This window comes from Phyllostomus discolor, chromosome 2 (genome assembly GCF_004126475.2).
Source record: "Phyllostomus discolor isolate MPI-MPIP mPhyDis1 chromosome 2, mPhyDis1.pri.v3, whole genome shotgun sequence".
In the NCBI taxonomy this organism is placed as follows: domain Eukaryota; kingdom Metazoa; phylum Chordata; class Mammalia; order Chiroptera; family Phyllostomidae; genus Phyllostomus; species Phyllostomus discolor.
This window is the reverse complement of record NC_040904.2, coordinates 190,045,030-190,065,752: the sequence shown is the minus strand read 5'-3', so window position 1 is coordinate 190,065,752 and position 20,723 is coordinate 190,045,030. Positions and strand designations below refer to the sequence as shown.

Here is a 20,723-nt window from a genome sequence, read left to right as displayed (position 1 = left end):
GGGCGTGGCTGCCACATTCCTCCCTGGGGTTTATGAGGGTTGACCAAGGTGTGCAAACACACTGGGCAATGGAGGGCTCTGGATTTTTTGAGAGTTCATGTTAACTTTTTCTATGTGGTTCAAAACATGGTAGAGTATTTACACAAGTGGACACAGGGTGCACGTTTTGTCTTTTGCCTCAGGTTCCAGCACAGCTTGGCAGGGCAGTGACAGAGGGCCACTCCCTTCAGAGCTCCTCACGCCCACGTCTAGATGCCTTCCTTCGGGATAGAAGCCCTGAGTGAGCAACAAAGCCCAGCTCTCCAGCCTCATCTCCCATTGTCTGCCCTCCCCCCCACCCCGGCCCCCGCCTTTGGCATTTATGCTTCAGTGGTAATAAATGCCTGGCAGTTCTTCCTGTGTGCCTTGGTTTTCTTCACTTACAGCTATACCTTCGCACAGGCATTTTTTTTTGTGTGCTCTGCAGATTGGGGTCATTGCAGTCAGCTGTATGGTTTTTTTTGTTTGTGTTTTAATTTGCTGTTGTTGATGTTTGCACTGTAAAAAGACATCTGGTCGAGATGGTGAGTGGGGTTGGAATTCAGCCTCACTCCACTTACCAAACCCTGTACCAGGGGAAGCCCATACCGCGCTGTGTCCTTGGGGCAGGGTTGGGGGCACATTTCCTAATTCATTTGCCCAGAGTGGGGCACATTTTTCCGACTTTCATGAATTAATGAATACTCCCAGTTAGTGGCTGTTCTGAATGTCACTCTTTCCATTCTGTGCCCCATGAATTCCTATCCACCTTATAAGACAGAACTCAAGCTTTTGACCTCCATTGTGAAGTCTCTCTTGGTCTCCCAGACTGGGTGACTCTGTGTTCAAGGTCACTACCTCACCCTCAGCATGCTTTTATGATGGCAACCATCTCAGTGAGCTGTAATCAGGTAAACAACCGCAGAGCCACATGGCTGGTGGGTCAGTCTGGCATGTATCAGTCAAGAATAGGGTGGCTCTTCTTTAATCTAAGGATGTCTTTGAAGAACACCAGAGCAACAAGTGGTGAAGTAAAAGAGTCCAACAAGCAGCTCCTTGTTTTACCTGAGGAAACCAAACAGCTGGTTCAGGACTACGGCAGTCAGGCTGGGCTGGGCTATCACAGGCAACATATAATCCAGATCATGGGGACTCCAAATAACAAAGTTTTATTTCTTGTTCACACTGCACGTTGATGGAACAGCCACAATTTGAACCACCACTTGTCACTGTGGAGGAAAAAAAGAAGCTTCTTGAGGGTCTTGCTCCAACAATTAATTGCTTTTGCCTGGAATTGACCTAGTAAGGGTCATAACTTCTTTTTTAAGTCATTTTTATTTTTTAATTACAGTTGACAATACATTTTTATACTGGTTTTAGGTGTACACCCCAGTGAGTGGACGTTAAATAACTTACTAAGTGATCATTCTGATAAATCTCTTGCCCATTTGACACCGTACATAGTTATAGAATATTACTGACTACATTCCCTATGCTCTACTTTACATCCCTATGACTGTTCTGTAACAACCAGTCTGTACTTCTTAATCTGGCAGCTTTGAAAATGTTCTCTGTATCTATGAGTCTGTTTCTCTTCTGCTTGTTCATTTTTTTTTAGATTCAATTGTTGATTGATATGTATTTACTGTAATTTGTTATTAATATTTTTTTATCTTTTTCTCAGAGAGGACCCTTTAACATTTCATGTAATACTGGTTTCGTGGTGATGAACTCATTTAGCTTTTTCTTGTCTGGGAAGGTCTTTATCTGCCCTTCAATTCTAAATGATAGCTTTGTTGGGTAGAGTAATCTTGGTTGTAGGTCTTTGGTTTGAATACTTGCCACTACCTTCTGGCCTGCAAAACATCTGTTGAGAAATCAGCTGATAGTCTTATGGGAGCTCCCTTGTGGGTGACTAACTGCTTTTATTTTGCTGTTTTTAAGATTCTCTCTTTGTCTTTAAACTTCTGCATTTTAATTATGATGTGCCTTGGTATGGGCTTCTTTGAGTTGTTTGGTGCTCTCTGTGCTTCTTGGATTTGTATGTCTATTTCACCAGATTAGGAAAGTTTTTTGTCATTACTTTTTCAAATAGGTTTTCAATTTGCTATTTCTCTTCTCCTTACAGCACCCCTATAATGTGAATATCGGTATGCTTGAAGTTGTCCCTGAGGCTCCTTACATTTTCTTCATTTTTTTTCAGATTCATCTTTACTTTTGCTGTTCTTATTGAGTGTTTTTTGCTTCCTATATTCCAAACTGCTCTTGATTCTTGGCTTCATCTACTCTACCATTGGTTCTCTATAAATTATTCTTCATTTTAGTTCATGTATCTTCCATTTCTGACTGGTTCTTTTGTGTGCTTTTCATATCCTTTTTTATGCTGTTGAAGTTCTTCCTAAGTTTATTGAGTATCCTTATAACCAATGTTTTGAACCCTGCATCTAGTAAACTGCTTGTCTCCATTTCGTTTAGTTCTTTCTCTAGAGTTTTTGTTCTATTCTTTTGTTTGGGACAGGTTTCTTTGACTTTTCATTTTCTCAGTCTCTTTGTGTTTCTTGCTATGTACTAGGTAGAGCTGCTATGTCTCCTGGTCTTGGTAGAATGGATTATGTAGTAGGTGTTCTTAGGGTCCAGTTGTCCAGCCTCCCCAATCACACAAGCTGGGCACTCCAGCTGTGCCCCCAACGAATGTGCTGCCTACACCTTCCTGTTGTGGTTGAGCCTTGATTGCTGTTGGCACATCAATGGGAGGTACTTACCCCCAGGCCAATTGGCTGCAAGGACTGGCTCCACCCCACAGAATAGGACTTACTTTGGTGGGACTCTGGTGCCAAATGAGCCCACCCTTGAGTGTGTCATTTGTGGAGGTGGTTGGGTTGTGCTTCTGTGTGGCCTGAAGCTGTGCACTGGGTTTACTGGCTCTGGGGCCTCCTAAAAGGTACCAGCCAAGGTCAGTCACCTGTGTTCTGTCTGCAGCTACCTGGCATGAGCTACAAAGCAATCTGCAGATAGGCGCTAGTTGTGCTGGGCTTGGAGGTGCCCAGGTGAGGGCAAGCTGCAAACCAAGGCTGGCTGGCTGTTGCTAGTTCTGGGTCTAGAGTCACTTAGCAAGAGGTATGGGACACATTGTTTGTTTGAGAAATTTTAGGAAAGTGTGAAGCATAAGCCAATATAGGCCATTCTTATGGAAAAGCCCCTGGAAGCAAATTGGGTGGGGCCAAAATTTGGGTGGGGTGGGGCCTCAGGGAATCACCAGTATTGGGCATACATTGTAAGCCAGGTTGATGGAGACTCAGAGATGGCACCCACCTGCCGGCTCTGTTGAGGAGGGCATCTTAGAAAAGGAACAATGACCTCTACCAGCACTTTTGTCTGACAGAAAGCTACCCTGCTGGCTCTCACCCTAATGCTAGACAATTCAGTTCCTCCCAGTATGTTCCTGGTGCCTTTCAAGCTGCTGACCCAGTGCTGGAGCTCAGAGGGAGTGAGTCTGAGTAAATCCACATGTGGCCCTTTAATAGGAACTTCCTGGGACTCTTGAAGGCCTCTTCCTCACTCAGCCACAATCTCTGCTAGCTTTTAGAGCCAGAAGCTATGGGGACTGCTCTGTTTGGCACTGGAAACCATGGCTGGGGGGCGTGGTGTGGGGCTGGGATCCCTCATTTCTTAGGGGGACCTTCGCAGCTGAGATATCCCTCCTAATTTTTATCTGCCTCATGTGGGTGTGGGACCAGCTCATTCTGTGTCTCTGTCCCTTCTACCAGCCTTGATGTAGCTTCTTCTTTAAATCCCTAGTTGTAAAACTTTGATTCAGCTAGATTTCAGACTGCTCTAAATGATTATTGTTTTGTAGTTTAGTTGGAATTTTGATGTGGTTGTTGGAGGATTTGAGTATCGCATTTACCTATGCCACCATCTTGACCGGAAGTCTCAGAAGTGTCATCATTTCTGCTCCAATTTGTTAACCACAGTTAACATCATTGTCCTACTCAGCCTCAAAAGGGATGAAAAGTGCAACCTTATCATGTGGTAGGAAGGTGGGAGAGTTTGGAAACATTTGGCAAACAGCCCTTAGGACCACCTGAGTTCTATGATGCTTTCCCTAAAATTTACTGACTTTTAAATTTTCCTAAATAGCTACTTCAACTGGTTGTTTTGGCATTTAGAAAAATGAGTTGTCAACAGTAGGACATGGCAATACAACTATAGCTAAAACCCAAAAACATGTGTTTTTTGGGAAAATTTTCAGCTGTATCTGAACCCGTAAGAAAGGGTTCTCAGGAGGTAAAATAAAGTGTGAGTAAATCTCATATGAAAAGTCAAACTTTTACATGTAAATGGTTTTCCCCAAGAATAGAAGCCAATAGCATTCTCTTAATTTTCACATAAACAAAAAAAGTCTGCCTGGAGGATGCAACCACTGGCAGTCTGGTGCACGCTTTTCAAACACCAACTTGATTTAACCACATACTAAATATGGATCAAGGTCTGATAGTTCCACTATTTTTGGAAAAATCCAGAATGATGTCCAATGGCATTTCCAAAGTGCAGTTAGTAGTTCTTTGAGTGATGGATAAGATCAATATTTTAAAAAAATCAATATTAGAAATTCATCATTAAACTCACTTTTTCAATCTAACAGCTTAATTCCCATAGTAATACAATTCCACTGATTTTCTTGAGACGCCTTCCTTCTTTTCTTCCTTCTTTCCTTATCCTTTCCTCCCTTCCTTCCTTCCTCTTTCTTTCCTTTCCACTTGAGGACATTTTTTCATTGCCTTTAGGGAGAGAGGAAAGGACACAGAAAGGGAGAGAGAGAAACATCGGTGTGAGAGAGAAGCATTGATTGGTTGCCTCCCATGCATTTCCCAACTGGGGATCAAAGCTGCAACCTTTTGGTAATGGGACAATACTCAGCCAACTGAGCTACACCTGCCAGAGTAAGACATTCTTGAAGGCAGTCCAAGAAAGGCATTTTAATAATATTTTAATCAATGGTGCATCTCTGTGCCTCCTGAGGTAACCACTTTGAAGTTCTTAAAATAAGTTATGCTATATGTTAAAATGAAAACTTAATCCTTACTAATGTGTCTTTGAAGAGCAGCAAACATGATCTCTCACAAGAGACCAGTAGCTTAAAACTGGCCTGACCCATTAAGACATGTTTAATAGTTCCAAGAACAGTCTTTCTTTTTTTTTAATAGATTTTATTTATTTATTTCTAGAGAGGGAAGGGAGGGAGAAAGAGAGAGAGAGAGAGAGAGAGAGAGAGAGAGAGAAACATCAATGTGTGGTTGCTGGGGGCCGTGGCCTGCAACCCAGGCATGTGCCCTGACTGGGAATTGAACCTGTGATGTTTTGGTTCACAGTCCGCGCTCAATCCACTGAGCTATGCCAGCCAGGGTGAAAAGTCTTTCTTTACCCAGATGTCAAGTATCCTCGAAAGTCAAGGTTGTTGCAATCACTCTCATTTAATGTTCATTGAGAAGCACCTCCCTCAAGTGCAAAACACAGGGGCTTCTGTACCAAGGAAACAAAAAAGATTTTCTTATTAATAGTGTTCTTCAAAAATTAATGAGTAGGCTCATTCTGAGAAAGATGCTACAGAAATACTTGTTTAGCATCTAAGTTTGAAGAAAAAAAGAACCTCATTCCACTGTAAGTTAAGTTGGTGTTGGTATATGACAACCTTGGGTCCCCCCTGTCACCAGAGGATGTTTCTGAGAAAAGGTAGGCTTGGAACTGATTGTGGCATGATGAAGAGAAGGATAAAAAGGCATGAATCTGACTGATATGAAGTAGAAATAATCCTAGGAAAAGGGAGCATTTATTTAAAAGAAGAATGAAGAAATAATGAGGAAAAGTTAGCTTGACTACACCACAGGTTGAAATAAGGTATGATAAGTAGATACCCTTTAAGTTTATGGGGTGATCATAAGATTTAATGTTAAGGGACATAAATGTTTGATGCTCTTTGAATCAGGGAAAAAGCATCAAGATGTAAGGGATATTAAAAAATACCCACCAGGGCAGTTATTTTATTAGCAGTATGCTCTAACTGAGCTAACCAACTATGTACACACCAGGAAGGTATTTTATAGTGAAGTTTTTCATCAGTACTTTTGGATAAATATGTAAAGTCAGTATATAAGTAAAGTCGGAAGAGGACTACCTAAAATATTTATGAGGACAAGTGTCTTTCCAATTATGTAACCCATTACATACAAGTAAGTGAGTTTAGATCTTCAAGTAATACTTATTGAATTAAGGAATTGAGTACAATAGGCTAATCATAGTTTTATTTATTCTTTTAAATGGTTCCTCATAAATCTCAACTTAGGAGAGTACTGGAGTTTTTAGCTTTATGTGAATTGCTCCATAAACTCAAAAGAAATAAACTTGTATTTTCATTAAAATATCCTATGATTTCAAAAAATTTTATTTTTCTGATTAATTTCTCCTGATTTGGTCACTCACATTGCATGAGTACTGCCCAGAACATACTTGTCACTGAGGGAGCAGACATCTGTGACTGAGTCTGTACCACGTGACCAAGCCAGCCACAGCTGAATGGACCAAAGATGGGTACAGGCCCCAAAGGCAGCCCGTCTACAGGCTGATTGTAAATCAAGAGAAGGGTTGATGCAAAAAAGCTCCCAATTAGACAGTGGTGAATAGCTGGACCAATCAGACCCCCTCTTAGGAACCTGAATTATGATGTACAGGAAGAGTATCAATCAGCTGGTAGTGGGGACAGTGTCAAAGGGACAAAGGGGGATTGTGGCGCCAGGGCTGGAGACAATAAGCTCCTCCAGTGCCTGACAGTATTCCACCTCCATGGAGCCGGATGAGTGACTGTACCCGGCTCCCAGAGAGAGTGTTGTCTCCTTGCTGCCATGTGTAACCTTACGGTACAGCTTCATTCCCAAGATCGCCCGAATGAAAGACTTGCAACTAACTATACAATCCCCCAAATCTAACTAGTATACAATATAACCCCAAATTTGGTAAAATTGTGCTGTATACTTCTGAGGCAGTTTGGTACAAAGAGGTTCAATTTTACCTTTACTAATTTTAGGAAAAATTTTGGGATACAATACCAGCCATTGTATATGGCTTCAGTGTGTTTAAAGTTTGTCAGCTGACTCAACAGAGACATTTCCTGCCTGCAAAACAAAACAAAACAAAACAAAACAAAACAAAACAAAATTACGTTGAAGGCATCATTGTCATCATTGTAAGTGATAATGGCTTTCTTCCAGAGACGTAAGTTTGCAGGGCTTGCTGTTCTGTCTCCAGTCAGGTCCTCTGTGTGGTGTGTTAAGTAGTATGCCACCTAATCTATAGGCCTGTCTTTTAAAAAAGATTTTATTTATTTATTTTTAAAGAGAGGGGAAGGTAGGAAGAAAAAGAGGGAGAGATGCATTGATAAGCAGAGAAACATTGATTGGTTGCCTCTCTCACGCCCTCAACAGGTGACCTGGCTCACAATCCGTGCATGTGCCCTGACCAGGAACCTAACCAGCGACCCTTTGGTTTGCAGGATGATGCCCAACCCACTGAGCCACACCAGTCAGGGCAATAGATCTGAGTCTTAATGTTTAAACATTTTCTCTCAACTTGTTATTACCAATAAAGGCAGAAGGTCAAATTCTGGTCATTTACCTGGGTACTGGTTTGTGCTAAGAACGTTGCTCAGGGCACAGATTTCAAAGAGGGGCAGCTAATTTGCATGTAGCAGAAAAATATATGAAAATGGAACACTGAAGAGAGGGTGAACATTTGAACAGCAGCTGAATTCTAGCTGGTCGTCACTAACAGCCATGTTATCCTGGGCAAGTCCCTTTCCTCTCTGTAAAGGAGGGAGCTGCATTCCTGAAGTTCTTTGCATTGTATTGTCTCCCCCACAAAAAATTTAAGATCTACCAAAGCAGCGTTGTCTGCCTTGTCTGCCTAGGACTGAGTCTGAGAACAGTTCCTGGTACCTTGCCCACGCTCAGGAGATACTCATTGATATTCAAAAACCCATGCTGTCCATTGGTCATTAGAAAGGCTTTTTTTTTTTCACATATGGAGTCTTAGCTATTTTTCAATGATCTTTCACACAGCAGGTGCTCAACACTCCCTGGTTTGAAATAACACATTTGGTTCTCAGGGGAGGGGCACACCTTACTGGATAATACAAAAATACGGGCATGGAGAAGCCTCCCAGGGTGGGAAAAAGAGTTCTCTATGTTTTGGGAAACCTGGCCCACCTCTAACTGCTGTGTGATTTGGGGCAGGTCATTCCATTTCTCTAGGGCTCTGTGTCCTTCTCTAAAAGGTCAGAGGGCTGAACTGGTCCCCTAGAACCCTTCTGGCAGCACACCTCTGACTCTGGTTTACATATAACGAATGTGTATTAAAGACCGATGAATCCATGTGGGGCTGCATGAGAAACAAAGGCAAAGTAATTAGTGCAGGAGCATCGGTTCATTAGAAACATCAAGACAGGCAGACTCTGCTTTTTATGTGCACCACCTAAATTCCTTTATGAGCATCAGCTGGGATGGCTCTTCCTTTGCTGTTATTGGTTCATCAAAGCAGGTCATTGACCCCAGCCACATTGGCCGTCATACTCGCTGTCCTGGGGTGCAGACACCGTGGGAGGAAGCCTGCCAGTTTGCAAGTCCACGGGATGTTCATGTTATTTAAAACGCCCAATTGTGGGGATCCTGAGGATTCTGCTCTGACTTTTATGGCAAATGTTGGGTCACTCATACATAGGGGCCTTTTATACAAAAATGACTAGAAGGGTATTCCAGTAATGAGTTGCTTTTAAACTTTGTCATATTGGCATGACCCTAATTTCCTCAGACCAAGGTCTTTCGGTTCCATTAGTAAGAGGAGCCAGTTTGTTCTAGCATTGCTAAGGAAGGGAATTTTTTAGTTACGTGAATGAACAAAGAGACACATAGTCAGGGAGGGTGGCCAGCAAGATTGTAATTATGCTTGAAAAGGCAGTCTTCTGATGAAGGGTCCAAATGGAAGAAGGAAGCAGAGAAGGAAGGATGAGTTGGCATTTTGTTGGCAGTGTGACTCTGTGGGCTCCCCAGAGGCCCAGCAGGGCTGCATTAAGATGGTCGTCCGGTTCTTCACTGCTCCCGTATCCTGTGGACTGCAGAATGCCGCATCTTGCTGGAGGCCTAGTTTAGCCCGTGGGATGAGATACTCTTGTGTGGAGTCAACAGTCTGCAAAGGAAGAAAAGCCATCATGAACTTTCTGAGCCAGCATAGGGGATGGTACTCTCTAGAACTGTTTGAAATATTATCACTTTAGCATCATTTAATACTTTGTTAATTAAAAAAAGGAAAAAAATTGAGCCTACCCATATCAGAACTTCTTTACCATTGTCCCCCTTAGTCATTAACAAGAATCTCTCTGCAATACTCTCGAATGGCTGATCACTGGAAATTGAAAGTAATCTAAGAAATTCTCACAGGGGATAATAAAGATGTTCCTGTCGTGTAAACGCCCTGCAGAGGGTTAATTATAGCAAATGATACAGCTATGTCCTCGACTGTGTGTCGTTTCAAGAAAAGACAAAGTCTCAGAGAACTGACCAGAGGGATCAGCCTAGAACTGCCTAGTACAGTTCATGGCTTTCACTCTCGGATTTTAGTTCCATCTGATCCCCATGATTCAAGAATTGTGTCCCAGTGCGGTCTTTTTGGTTGGCCAGATTGTTTGTCTTCAAACCGTCACGGCACAAATGCAAGTTACCTCCAGTTCTACGCTGCAGCGCTCTCTTGGTTTTTGACTAAAATGATTAAAATTAATACATCCCTCTGGACATCCAGATGATGAGGACAGACCTGGCCCAGCTCCTGGGGCCGCCTGGGCAGCTGGAGCTAGGCGGTGACTCAGAGAGGCAGCCGGTGTGGCTCAGGGGGATCCATTTCGACAACTGATACTAAGAACAGATCTGACACTCACGCATATTTACAATTCCCCACTGTGCCCAGGGCAAACAGCAGTGGGCTTGCTTCTCTTCACCCTCAAACAAACCCTTCAAGCTGCCCTTTCTTTCTGGGGACACTCACCTGCATGAGAACACATATATTGTTGATGGCAGTGGCCATGGGGATGGGGAGGGGCTCAGGCAGAGGCGAAGGGCCTGCCTTGCCTTTACTGCACTGGCCTGGTGTGGTATAATCTAGACGGCTCCAGCCCCACATGCCTGTAGGGATGGCCCTGCCCTACCACTCCTCTCTCGGGTCAGTAAAAGCCACTGGAGCTGAAACCTGGCTGCTCTGCTAAGGCAGGGGAGCTTGCTCTGGCCCTCCGTGGTGAACGCAGATGAGCACATTTACCTGCAGCTGAATATGAAGTTAATGCTACATCCTCCTGAGCTCCATCACTGTCTCGGGCTGAAAGCCAAAGGAGGGAAGGGCTGAGTTAGTGTCAGAGATCCACTGGGAAACAGCACCTGAGGACTAGGAGAGGACTCAATGGCTTGCAAAGAGGCTTTTGGTCTTTTAAAAAGAAATTCTCTGTTCAGGCTGTTCTAACAACAACGACAAAAAAAAATGATTTTGTTAAAAAAGTATTTTTAAAACTTCTGAGGAAGATTCGACATAAAGAGCCTTTTGTGTTCAGAAGAAGCTCATCTGTGTTTAGTGACTAAAGAGGCTGAAGATTCATCATCACTTTCTAGAGAAAGAACAGGGGCCCTGGGCCCGAGCCTTCTCTCCCGTGTTACCCATGACCACGGGCCTCTCACTGTCTTCAAGAGCAAAATAAAAAGGTTTAACTAGATCATTCTAAAGGCCCTTTAAGCCTGATACTCTACAAAATTGATCCCATTTAAGAAACTGGACATAATACAAAACATCACTAAAGATGATTTTCTATTGTGACAGAATATCACGCAGGTGGTTATTTGTTTCATGTCTGTCTCCTCAATGGGACTGCAGCTTTATGAAGAGAATAGCTGTGCCTGTGTCTAAGGCGAGGCCCCTGTGGGTACACAATTGTTGTTTGATGGTCACAGCCACCGTTGGGCCACCAGTGCTCACACTGGTCGGCTGTGGCATTGGAGCCGTGGGCTCTGCTCTCTCATTGGTTAGCCGTGTTCCCTGGGGCCCGATTGCTTAACCTTCTGTTGCCTGTGTTTCCTGATGGGAGTAAAAGAGGGATCATGATGATCATAATAGGAAATCTATTTCATAGGGTTGTTTTGAAGATTAAATCGACTAACATACGGGTGGATAAGGCCCTTGGAGTAAGACGTGATATATGGAAAACATCACGATGCTACACTTTGTATATTATTATCGGTGGTGGTGCTGGTGGTATAGTTACAATTGATGCTCTGACATCTTCCTCCTGCTGGCATGTTTTAGAGGGGTAGGACCTTGTGAAATATGAAATGTTCTCTTTTCCTTCACAGCAGAATGAACTGAATTTTTGGTGTAACTTTATTCCTTGTGGCATAACAAGACTCCTTCCTACTCAGTCCCGTGGTAACCAGTGTTCACCCAACATTGTTATCAGACCAGATCATAAGTTAGAGAAGCTTCATTCTCCAGCTCACTGTCTTCCTCCATATTTTTTTGCCAGTTTTTTCTTTGTGACCCGTAGCTCTTGAGGGTGACAAAAGCACGGTTTTGCTCCTTGTTCCCATGAAAGAACAAACAAAAATCATACCCCCTGGGACCATTCAAACTGGCTTCTCCTAGTAAGGTGGGGCCTTGAAGAAAAAAATGTTGAGAATTGTCAGAAAGGGCTGCGTTCAGCAAAAGTTGGTATTTGCTGTATGGAAAACAACCCGAAGGGCTTATGTTTGCAAAAACTTTCTTCTCCTGGTTTATATCATGTATAGCCATGGGCCCATTTTTATATTACATAGACTCATTTTTTTTTTATCAAATTATACTAGGTGTGTACACATTCAAACACAGGACAGAAAAATACCCACAATAATGTGATACTTTCAGATATATATGGGTCTTGCTTTTAGCAACCTTGATATAATAATATTCTAGTTAGTCTAAAAGAAATAAAGTAAGCAATTATTAGAACAGGAGATTTCCTAGCCTAAAAAAGCATTCATAGCTGATATTCTACTATACTTATGGTGTCCACAAATTCAGTTACATTAAAAATTCTCAGTTAAAACAAAAACAAATTTTAAAAGGTCAATCAATATACTACTGTTTAGGAGCACTTTTGTAACAGGGCAAAGACTAAGCCCAACTGTTCTGTAGTAACAGTCTGCTTGCATTTTCCTTCTCTATCCAGATGTTTGCGTATCTTGGAATTAAGTCCGTAAGCCACTTCAGAGAGATAAAACCTAATCTTCTTCTGAAGGACTCCCAGGGAAAGGGAGTCTTTAATCCCTTTTGCTGATCCGTTTTATTGTTTACCAACTCTTATTTTCATATGTAATCAAAATCCCTCGTGCTTTGGTTTGAATCCATTTCTACCCATAGCCTTCAGTGGGAGACAGGAAATAGGACGACAGCCTCTTGGAGAGGTCTCTGTACTGGAGTAACACCCTGCTAATCCCCTCTTGTCTTATCCTTCTTTCCGGTGAATAATTTGGTCCCACAGCCCAGAGGTAAGTCAAATAACTATGTGACTGGAGTCACAGCTATGGACGGTATTAATCAGAAGAGTCACATGACAAATGCATGCCTCATGGATTCAAACAAGATGTCATGTTTTGTACAGAATTTAGAGAGAGGAAGAATTTAAATGGTTCACCGCAAAGGCACGTGAAGAACTGCCATAGCAGTTCATTGTCTTAACATTTCCACCCAGGTCTGATGTTACAGCCCTTTGATTATCTTTGTGGTTTCCCACCGAGAGCTCTCCAAGTTCCCCACACTTCTCGTGAGTGGATCCCGGAGCTGGAAGGGGAATTCTCATTAGCGATTCACCCACGCTCAGCACAATGGCCTGACTGTTCTTGCTGACCACATGTCTGTTTATATAGCACGCTGATTGTTTCTTGAGAAAACAAAAACAAAGACAGTGTTAAGCTGCATTCCCACTGCAGCTCATGACCTACAACACAGAGTTTTTCAAGTAATTGTTTTTACACTGTACTTAGTATACTGTACTTGCCTACTTCTTGTCTATTTTGTGTCTATTTGTACGTTTTCTCTACCTAGGTATAATCCTTTACTTTTTATTGAGATTTCATCATTCTTCTAATTTTTGGTTTTTGTGCTTTTTCCAGGTGACCTAAATTCTGATTACATTCTCTAAAGCTTAAGTTTCTGGTTATTCTGCCCAGTTTTGGAGTGCAGTCTCTGTGCTCTCTACCACAGTATTGATCCCCCCCCACCCCCAAGTATTAAATTACATTGACAGTGGCTATCCCTGGCAGGCTGTTTTCTGCTCAAGAGTGGATCTTCTAGCCATGCTTGAGCAATAAGCATAGTACTAGGAGCACTGCACTTTTGCCAGCCCTTGCTGTTCCACCAGGATGTTCATTAAAACATTTTAAACACTTGTCCCATATTTTGGGGGGCATGGAACATCAGTGACTACAAATCCCAATGTGTGTAAGGTTTTATAAAACTCGAAGAATTCTCTCTCTCTCTCTCCCTCCCTCTGACTTTTGTTTCCTAGAAACATAAAAAAACACAGGAAGTTTTATCCCGTCTTCTGGTGAGAACTACGAGAAGTAGTTTCCAGAAAGACTGACTCTGAAATTCTGCCAAAACCTCAGTGGTCTGATTGCACATCATCGACAAGCAAGGAAAACCTAGTACAGGGAGGACACGCACTGCCAGCTTCTGACCCTCGGTCAGCTGGACTGAAAAGAATTAATGGATGCATCCCTCTGAACAAGATACAATTTGAGTATGCAATTAGCCATAGATTACAGCTCAAAAAAGTGTATGTACTTAAAAGGAAAGCTTTTATTAATTTTTTTGAGCCTAGTGAACATGATGTGTGCTATACAATATATAAAATAACATCACTTTGCACAATAGAAACAAATTGTGAGAAATCAGATGCCTATTAAGACACAAGAATTGATGTAACATTCTGATATTTAGTTATGAATAATAGGCCAGATGTTTTAAAAAGGAAATAATGAGTTTTGGCATATTTCCAGATGACTGAAATTAGCCACTATTTTCCCCAGGTTGTTGGTGTTCAAGCTTCCTTATTGTCATGGATAATACATTTTATTCATCAACAAAGGATGGTCAGGTGGCTTGATCTTACATAAAAGGAACCTAGAAATTAATATGAACATGTCACATAAGCAAGTTGCTTTATTTCTATTAATGATTGTACATCTGTACTTTTACTCAGGATTCTGATTTAATGGCTCTTCCTGTCACTTTTTGTAAACCTTGAGGGGCTTTAAGCAGTGAATAGTTTGAAAAGCAGTGATCCAGAAGTTATTGGGCTTTGTAACTTTAACAAGGTAATGAGTCCTGCAAATCAATTTATTATGATGTTTGGGCAAATTAGTTTTGAGACTTAACTTTTAAAATGCCAGTCACTGTTGCCAGGATTGACTTCCGTACTTGACAGCCCAAACAGCTGGGCTTAGCATTATACGTCATGCAATTGCATGGCCCAAGCCTCATTTGGGGCTGATTGACTCATTTTATATGAGTGGGTGCCTTTCTCTCCCCGGCATGAGCACCAAGCCACACCCTCTTTACTTAGGGCCTTTGGTTCATTTCTGTCTTGGTCTCATTCCCTTGGTCTCTGTATTTTGGAAGAGCTCATTTTTCATAAAAGTGTAACCATGATTCTGGCGGTCTGCATCTCCATGCTTGAAGTATCTAGTCATCCACTACATTCTGACCATTGCCTTTTTGTTCCCTCCTGATTCACTTGGTTGCACAATTTCTCTCCTGTTTCTCCCACAGAAGAACCTCCCTGCTTCCTGAACCCCCAGGAAGGTACCTTTTGAGAGTTCCTGGTTCTCCGCTCTGAAGCCGCATTGGTAGGCCGGCACTGAGCAGGTGTTGCCTGGTAAAGCACAATCTTGTTTCCAGCATCTGTAGAGAATGCAGAGCTCGGGGATGATGTACAGCAGCAGGAAAACCCAGGCATTGGTGACCAGGGCAATGCAGATGACAGGGTCATCCCACTGGGGCTGCCGCTGGAGCTGCGGGTTGCCCCTCATGAGCATGGAGATCCACACCACCCAGATGATGATGGAGATGAGCATAGTAATGAAGATGAGCCTTCCATGCTGCTTCCAGTTCTCACATGGGCCACAAAAGGTGGCTTTGGAGACGAAGAATGTGAGGGCCATCAGGAGAAGGACATAGACCAGGAGCACAACGAAGTCCACATTGAGCTGGCAGGGCGTCATATGCACAAACATCATACCTCTGGTCATTATGAGAGTCACATACTCAATGGCAATGATGGTCTGCAACAGGCTCAAACCAACAGCAATGCACAGAATTGTGGTCCAAGAGAGGGAGACGCCACCCCGGACCAACTTCACCAGGTTGGAGGCATGAGCCAAGAGGCATGCAAAACAGAGAGCAAAGAGAACCCCAAAGAAGAAGTAGCGTACAGGAGCAGTTTGCTGATTGAATGGCATGATGAAGGCAAAAGCAAGGCCAAAGAGCCCCAGCACACCCAGGAGGAAGAGGATCTGGGTGGGGAGGACATTCCACTGGCCACAGTCTTGAACTTTACACACGAGGAAGAGAAGTGCCAAGAGCAGAATAACTGTAACCACAATGCCAATGATTGCCAGGCACTCCAGGACAATGCGCCATGGCCCCTCTGTGTCACAGAGGAAATAATAGTCCTCAGTGGACTTGGGGAAGTCCTCACACATAGTGACTGTAGGTGGACTCCACGAAAATGGACTTGTGTTTCCCTGCAGAAGAAAGAGGAGACAAACTTATAACTTTCTATCTACTCACAAGAATGCCTGTTGCAGGTCACTATAATGTCTCTCAGTCCCAAATAAAGACATGTAGACTTACTGGGTGAAATAACCCCAAGCTAGTAAACCCTCAAAACTATCCTACCTCTATCCTGCTGGGAAAAACAGAGCAATCTTTACTTGGGGGCTCCAGATAATTCATCCACTTCCATGTCACAATTTCCACCAAGGCTTTTTGAAGCTGATGGAGAATCTTTTTTGTAAAGAGGGGTGTGTGACAAGGTTTGCCTGACTGATGGAATTCCAGCTATCTCAGGCTCCAGGACAAGGGCCGTTGACCTTAATGGATTACTGGCTCACTCAAGACACTGATGCACTGGTTGAAGGAGACAGAAAGGTGATTTTTCCTAGTAATATTAATGACCATTCCTTCTTAAAATTCAAGTCAATTCAGTGCAACATGTTCTTGTTCAATGCTTACTATTTGTTCATCAGAGAATTATACAAAATGGCTCCTGCCTTTAAATAACTTTTTGGATAATTTGGCACCCAAATCCATGTCTTAACAGAGGTTGCCTAGGAAAAAAAACCATATATTGATTTGGAAAAATGTACCTTGCAATCGAATACTCCTAGCTCTCCTCCTCTTCAGTTATTCCCAAGCCAGATGGCTGGAGTGACCCAGGTTTATAGCTGAGGGCATGGCCCCTTCCTTTTGACTTACCTTCTCTGTGTCCGCGCTGGAAGCTGAGCTTGTGGTGGCTGCGAGGCTGTAACTGCCAGTGAGTAAGAAGGAGACAACCTCAGCTTCTTTATTCTCTCCCCAAATGGGCGGAAGGACTGGAGGCCCTCACTCAGATTCCTGCAGTGCCTATAAAAAGAACCAGAAGGTCAGAAGACACACCTATTCCAGTTTCACAGCAACTTTTCTAGGAGATTTCTTTGGTGAGGACAATTATTTTCCATTCTACTGCTCACTAGAGGACCTTGGCCGTGGGGAGGTCCTGCAGGGGGTGTGAGTTTAGGAAAGGCTGCTTGCCCCCCACGTGCTGCACCGTGTTCAGGAAGCTGCAAGAGACCCTCAGTTGGCCCTACGAGAGGATCTTTCATCCTTCTTCTGACCTGCTCCCTGAAAAGCCGCCTTCAGGCTCTTTCCCACATCTTGGTTTTGATCGTAAGATTCAAAAGAGCATTCCTTCAACAAAGGAGTAAGGGTTTTACTGGGCCAAAAAGAAGGGTAGGTGCATTTAGAGGGCCAGTGATTGGCGAAATTGTGGACTGGGGGAAATTTGTCTTCTCTGCTATTCTCTTTTCCTCTCTCTGGGAAGTCCTCCCTCAAACCCTGGATATCCAGCAGATGTGGGCTTTGGTGTAATTTCCCTCCATCCTTCTTCTCCTCACCCTGTGTCAGATACATTTGCACTGTATCTCATTCCATCGGGGCTTTCCTAGGACCCGAGACAGAACTCAGAATGGGAAGTGGCCCCTGATATTGGTGTATCATGTTCCTTTCCTCCTGTGGTGACATGTCACAGAGCACACAGTGCTGTGTCCTGCCTATCCAGGCTGCAGGCCCCTCCCCACTCCCTGCCCCTGCTCCCGGTTTACTCCGTGGTTCTTTTCCTGGATATTTGCCTTTTGACACGGGACTTCTAAAGACCCCACATTAGTACCTGTTAATCTGGTTTCAGGTTGCTCTTTGACCTGGCCCTGCCCTCCTCATCCACCCATATTTCTTTCAGGTCTCCCGGCCTTGTGGTTTATCCAGGTTGGTTTTCCTACGTCCTCCCAAAGAAGCAAGCTCCCATCTGCTTGCCTTCTCTTAGGTGTTGTCCCTGACCTGAACTGCCTTTGCTTTATTCCTTTTTATCGTCTGTGTTTTATTGCCCTTGACCCTGTTTCCTCCCCAAATTTAAGTCCTACCTTTCAGATCTAGCGCATGGTATCTCTCCCACGGATTCGCCCGCCTTCCCTGATCACCGTAGCTCTCCCTCACCTCCTCCCACTGTGAGCACAATGCCACGGAGGGTCTGTGCTCTTCAGAGTGGCAGAAGCCAGATTGTCTCCCTATTTCATGTACATTGATTAATTAAAAACATAATGAATGCATTTTAAAAAAGGAAATAAATTTCTTTGTTTGTATGAGTCTCATCCGCTTGATTAGATTTATAGTTGCTGGGGGGCAGGGAGTCCAGTTCCACATTTTCTGCCCCCACGGCACCTGGCCCAGAGCGGGGCACCCCCCGGGTGGTGGACGCACTGTGTCATTGAAGGACACTCATGGTAGAGTTCCAGGCCTTGTGAAGGGGCTTTTCCGCAGTGTGCTTTTCCAACGGAGGCTTTTTAGTGAAAGCCACCTGCAAATAAGTCAGGGCCTTCACAAACCCGAGACAAAGTCATTCTGAAGTGGGGTTCTATTTTAGAGATGGCTTAACTTTAAAAAGCCATTTTTTTTTGCCTTTGAGGGAAGAATATTCTAGGGAGGCGAGTCCTCCCCTTTACTTGCTTTAGGTGTAATTCTGGTCGGACTGGAGCCGTGAAGGCAATCTAAAGTTTACGTGAAAGGATGAAGGGATTTTCTAGGTGATGAAATATGACCTTCATGAGAATTCGCTCTAAAAGCCTAGTGAGTGGTTCAATTGCTATCAGTAGAACAACAGAGGATTTCCCATTTAATTCTTCCAAGAGAACCATTTTGGTGACCTCTTCTCTCCTCCCAGCCCCTTCCAGCTAGCTAGTCATGGCCATTCCTCACTGCTGTGAAGTTCTGGCCAGCTTGCCTTCTAAGGGGATTCCTCCCGACCTGCTGGCTTGAGGCAGGTGAATTAATGGGTTAATTACCACATAAAAGAACCTGTCTTAGGTGCTAATTATTGTTATTTAAAAATCTGGAGTTATGGGATTAACCCACGTGCTGCCAGGCCTTAAGGAAATGAGGCCCCCTTTGCCTACACACCTCCACGTCACTCACACCTCATTTCTTTGGGCTTTTGTGTGGCAACCACCGCACACCAAAGGGTTCGGATATAGCTTTGATGACTCAAAGAATATTGATTGCCACAAGTCCATTAAAAATAAAGATAAAACAGTCAAGAGGCCGAATGCCTCTTGTCAGACTCCTATTTGTGTCGTTTCCTTCTCCCAGAAACAGAGCTGGAGGAGATGTGAGAGCTCCCCTGTTTTGATCCTTCCATTAATAATAATAAGGAAGCCGGCGTGATTACAGGAGGAAATAAATAATAAGGGAGCAGAGGCCCCGAGAAAAAAGAGAATGCACCAGACACATGGAACGGTGGGGGAGGCAGCCAGGGTTGCCTGACTCCTGCTCAGGTTCTTTTTTTTCTTCTCCTTTTCTTTATATTTGTTACCTGGTCACTTTCTTGCTGCCACACCAGGCTGCCTTTCCTGACACTCCCTACCTCAGGACAGGCTCTGAAAGAGACAAGGCGTTAGACGTGACATGTGGGGTCATGACCAGAAAGAAAAAAGGAGACTAGACTATGACTGTCTGTACAGTCATAGACCCCTGTGGTATACACTTGAAACTAATACAAAATAATATTGAATGTACACTTTAGCAGGAAAAATTTAAATAATAAAAATAAAAGTAGTCATGGGATGTAAAGTTCAGAATAGGGAATATAGTTAATAATATGGCAATAACTATGTACGGCATCAGATGGGCACCAGACATATCAGGGTCATCACTTTGTAAGTTATGTAAATGTATAATCGTTATGCCATACGCCCGAAACTAATATCATGTATGTCAACTGTAATTGAAAAACAGAAAAGATGGAGTTCAATACTAAAAAAAAAAGAGATTATGAGAGAGAGTGCATCAGACAGTCTTCATCCCACAACAAAGTGTGCAGCTGTCGGGACTGGCCGTGGGAGACAGGGGGCGCTGGCCAGGACGGACCATCGCTCTTTAGCTCACTGTCCTCTCCCAGGCTGGCTCTGGGGGGTGCAATCAGCGCAGCTGTTCAGGGCCACCCACTCAGAAGGACCCCATGCTTGACGTTTAATGCTCTGCGGTCACCGTCTTAAAATTCTTCATAACTTGAGCTCTGAATGTGGGTGTTTGTAAGTGAAGTCCGATGGGAAAGAGAAGTACGTACGTGCTGGGGCTTAGAGCCTTGGCTCCAGCGCACCGGCCTGCCTCCGTCGCCTCCCAGCCTCCCGAGTCAGGCTCTCAGCTGCCTGCTCCACACTGCTGCCCTTTGGGCTCTGGTTACCAGGCTTCCCCCTTTCTGCCCCTGCCTCGTGACTGTGGCCACACTCCACACCTGGGGTCACCCGTCCATCATAGGGTGGGCAGTGGGCCCCCGGAAAAACGGATTGACAGACCCATGTTCAGGCGGGGGGCCACATTTTCATTTGCACTGGGCCCTGAAAATTAGCTAGCTGGCCCCAGGCACTTCATTTATTTTCTGGTATATTATAGTTAACTCGATCAATATTTTATTAGGATGCCGACATTGTGCAGTTGAACTGTATATTAATATAACGTGTAGTTAGTTGTGAAGAACATCCATGTTTTATGTGGATCAGTAAATTTTCAAAACTTGAGTTCATTTATGAATGTCCAGGGTATTTTTTGGAAAGAAAGATTTTTTGGTATTTTTTCCAGTTAGTGACTAAGTTTTTATCCATTATTAATTTTAAAAAGCCTTATACAATGATTAAAATATAATTTAAAAAAGCCTTATAATACTCTATTTAGAAGTATATTAGGTGGCAAAACAAGAAATGAGTCACACAGCCCTGGCTGGTATGGCTCAGTGGATTGAGTGCTGGCCTGGTTCTTTGGCTGGACCAAAGAGTTGCCAG

General features: G+C 43.6%; 1 protein-coding gene across 4 annotated transcripts; it reads right to left on the bottom strand.

The window, feature by feature from the left end:
• Window positions 1-8,873: 8,873 nt before the first annotated feature.
• On the bottom strand, window positions 8,874-16,249 carry GPRC5D (G protein-coupled receptor class C group 5 member D). Of its 4 annotated transcripts, none has more exons than XM_036019324.1 (3): window positions 14,945-16,249; window positions 10,375-10,431; window positions 8,874-9,263 (listed from the first exon to the last, which is right to left on the bottom strand). In XM_036019324.1, exons 1-3 carry the CDS (start codon window positions 15,837-15,839, stop codon window positions 9,007-9,009), a joined length of 1,209 nt encoding a protein of 402 aa, XP_035875217.1. In that variant the 5' UTR covers window positions 15,840-16,249; the 3' UTR covers window positions 8,874-9,006. The 4 variants fall into 4 exon arrangements, with proteins under 4 accessions (XP_035875217.1, XP_035875215.1, XP_035875216.1 ...); XM_036019322.1 differs by having other exon boundaries at window positions 8,874-9,252; XM_036019323.1 differs by lacking the exon at window positions 10,375-10,431 and having other exon boundaries at window positions 8,874-9,252.
• Window positions 16,250-20,723: the final 4,474 nt, after the last annotated feature.

What these genes read in the sequence shown, in the direction of transcription:
- GPRC5D (XM_036019324.1), bottom strand. Translation starts at nt 15,839, where the DNA reads ATGTGTGAGGACTTCCCCAAGTCCACTGAGGACTATTATTTCCTCTGT. An exon ending in GAACCAGGAACTCTCAAAAG is followed by an intron (nt 10,432 to 14,944) that starts GTACCTTCCTGG and finishes TTTGGCTTTCAG; the next exon opens with CCCGAGACAGTGATGGAGCT. An exon ending in AACTTCATATTCAGCTGCAG is followed by an intron (nt 9,264 to 10,374) that starts GTAAATGTGCTC and finishes TGATGGCTTTTC; the next exon opens with TTCCTTTGCAGACTGTTGAC.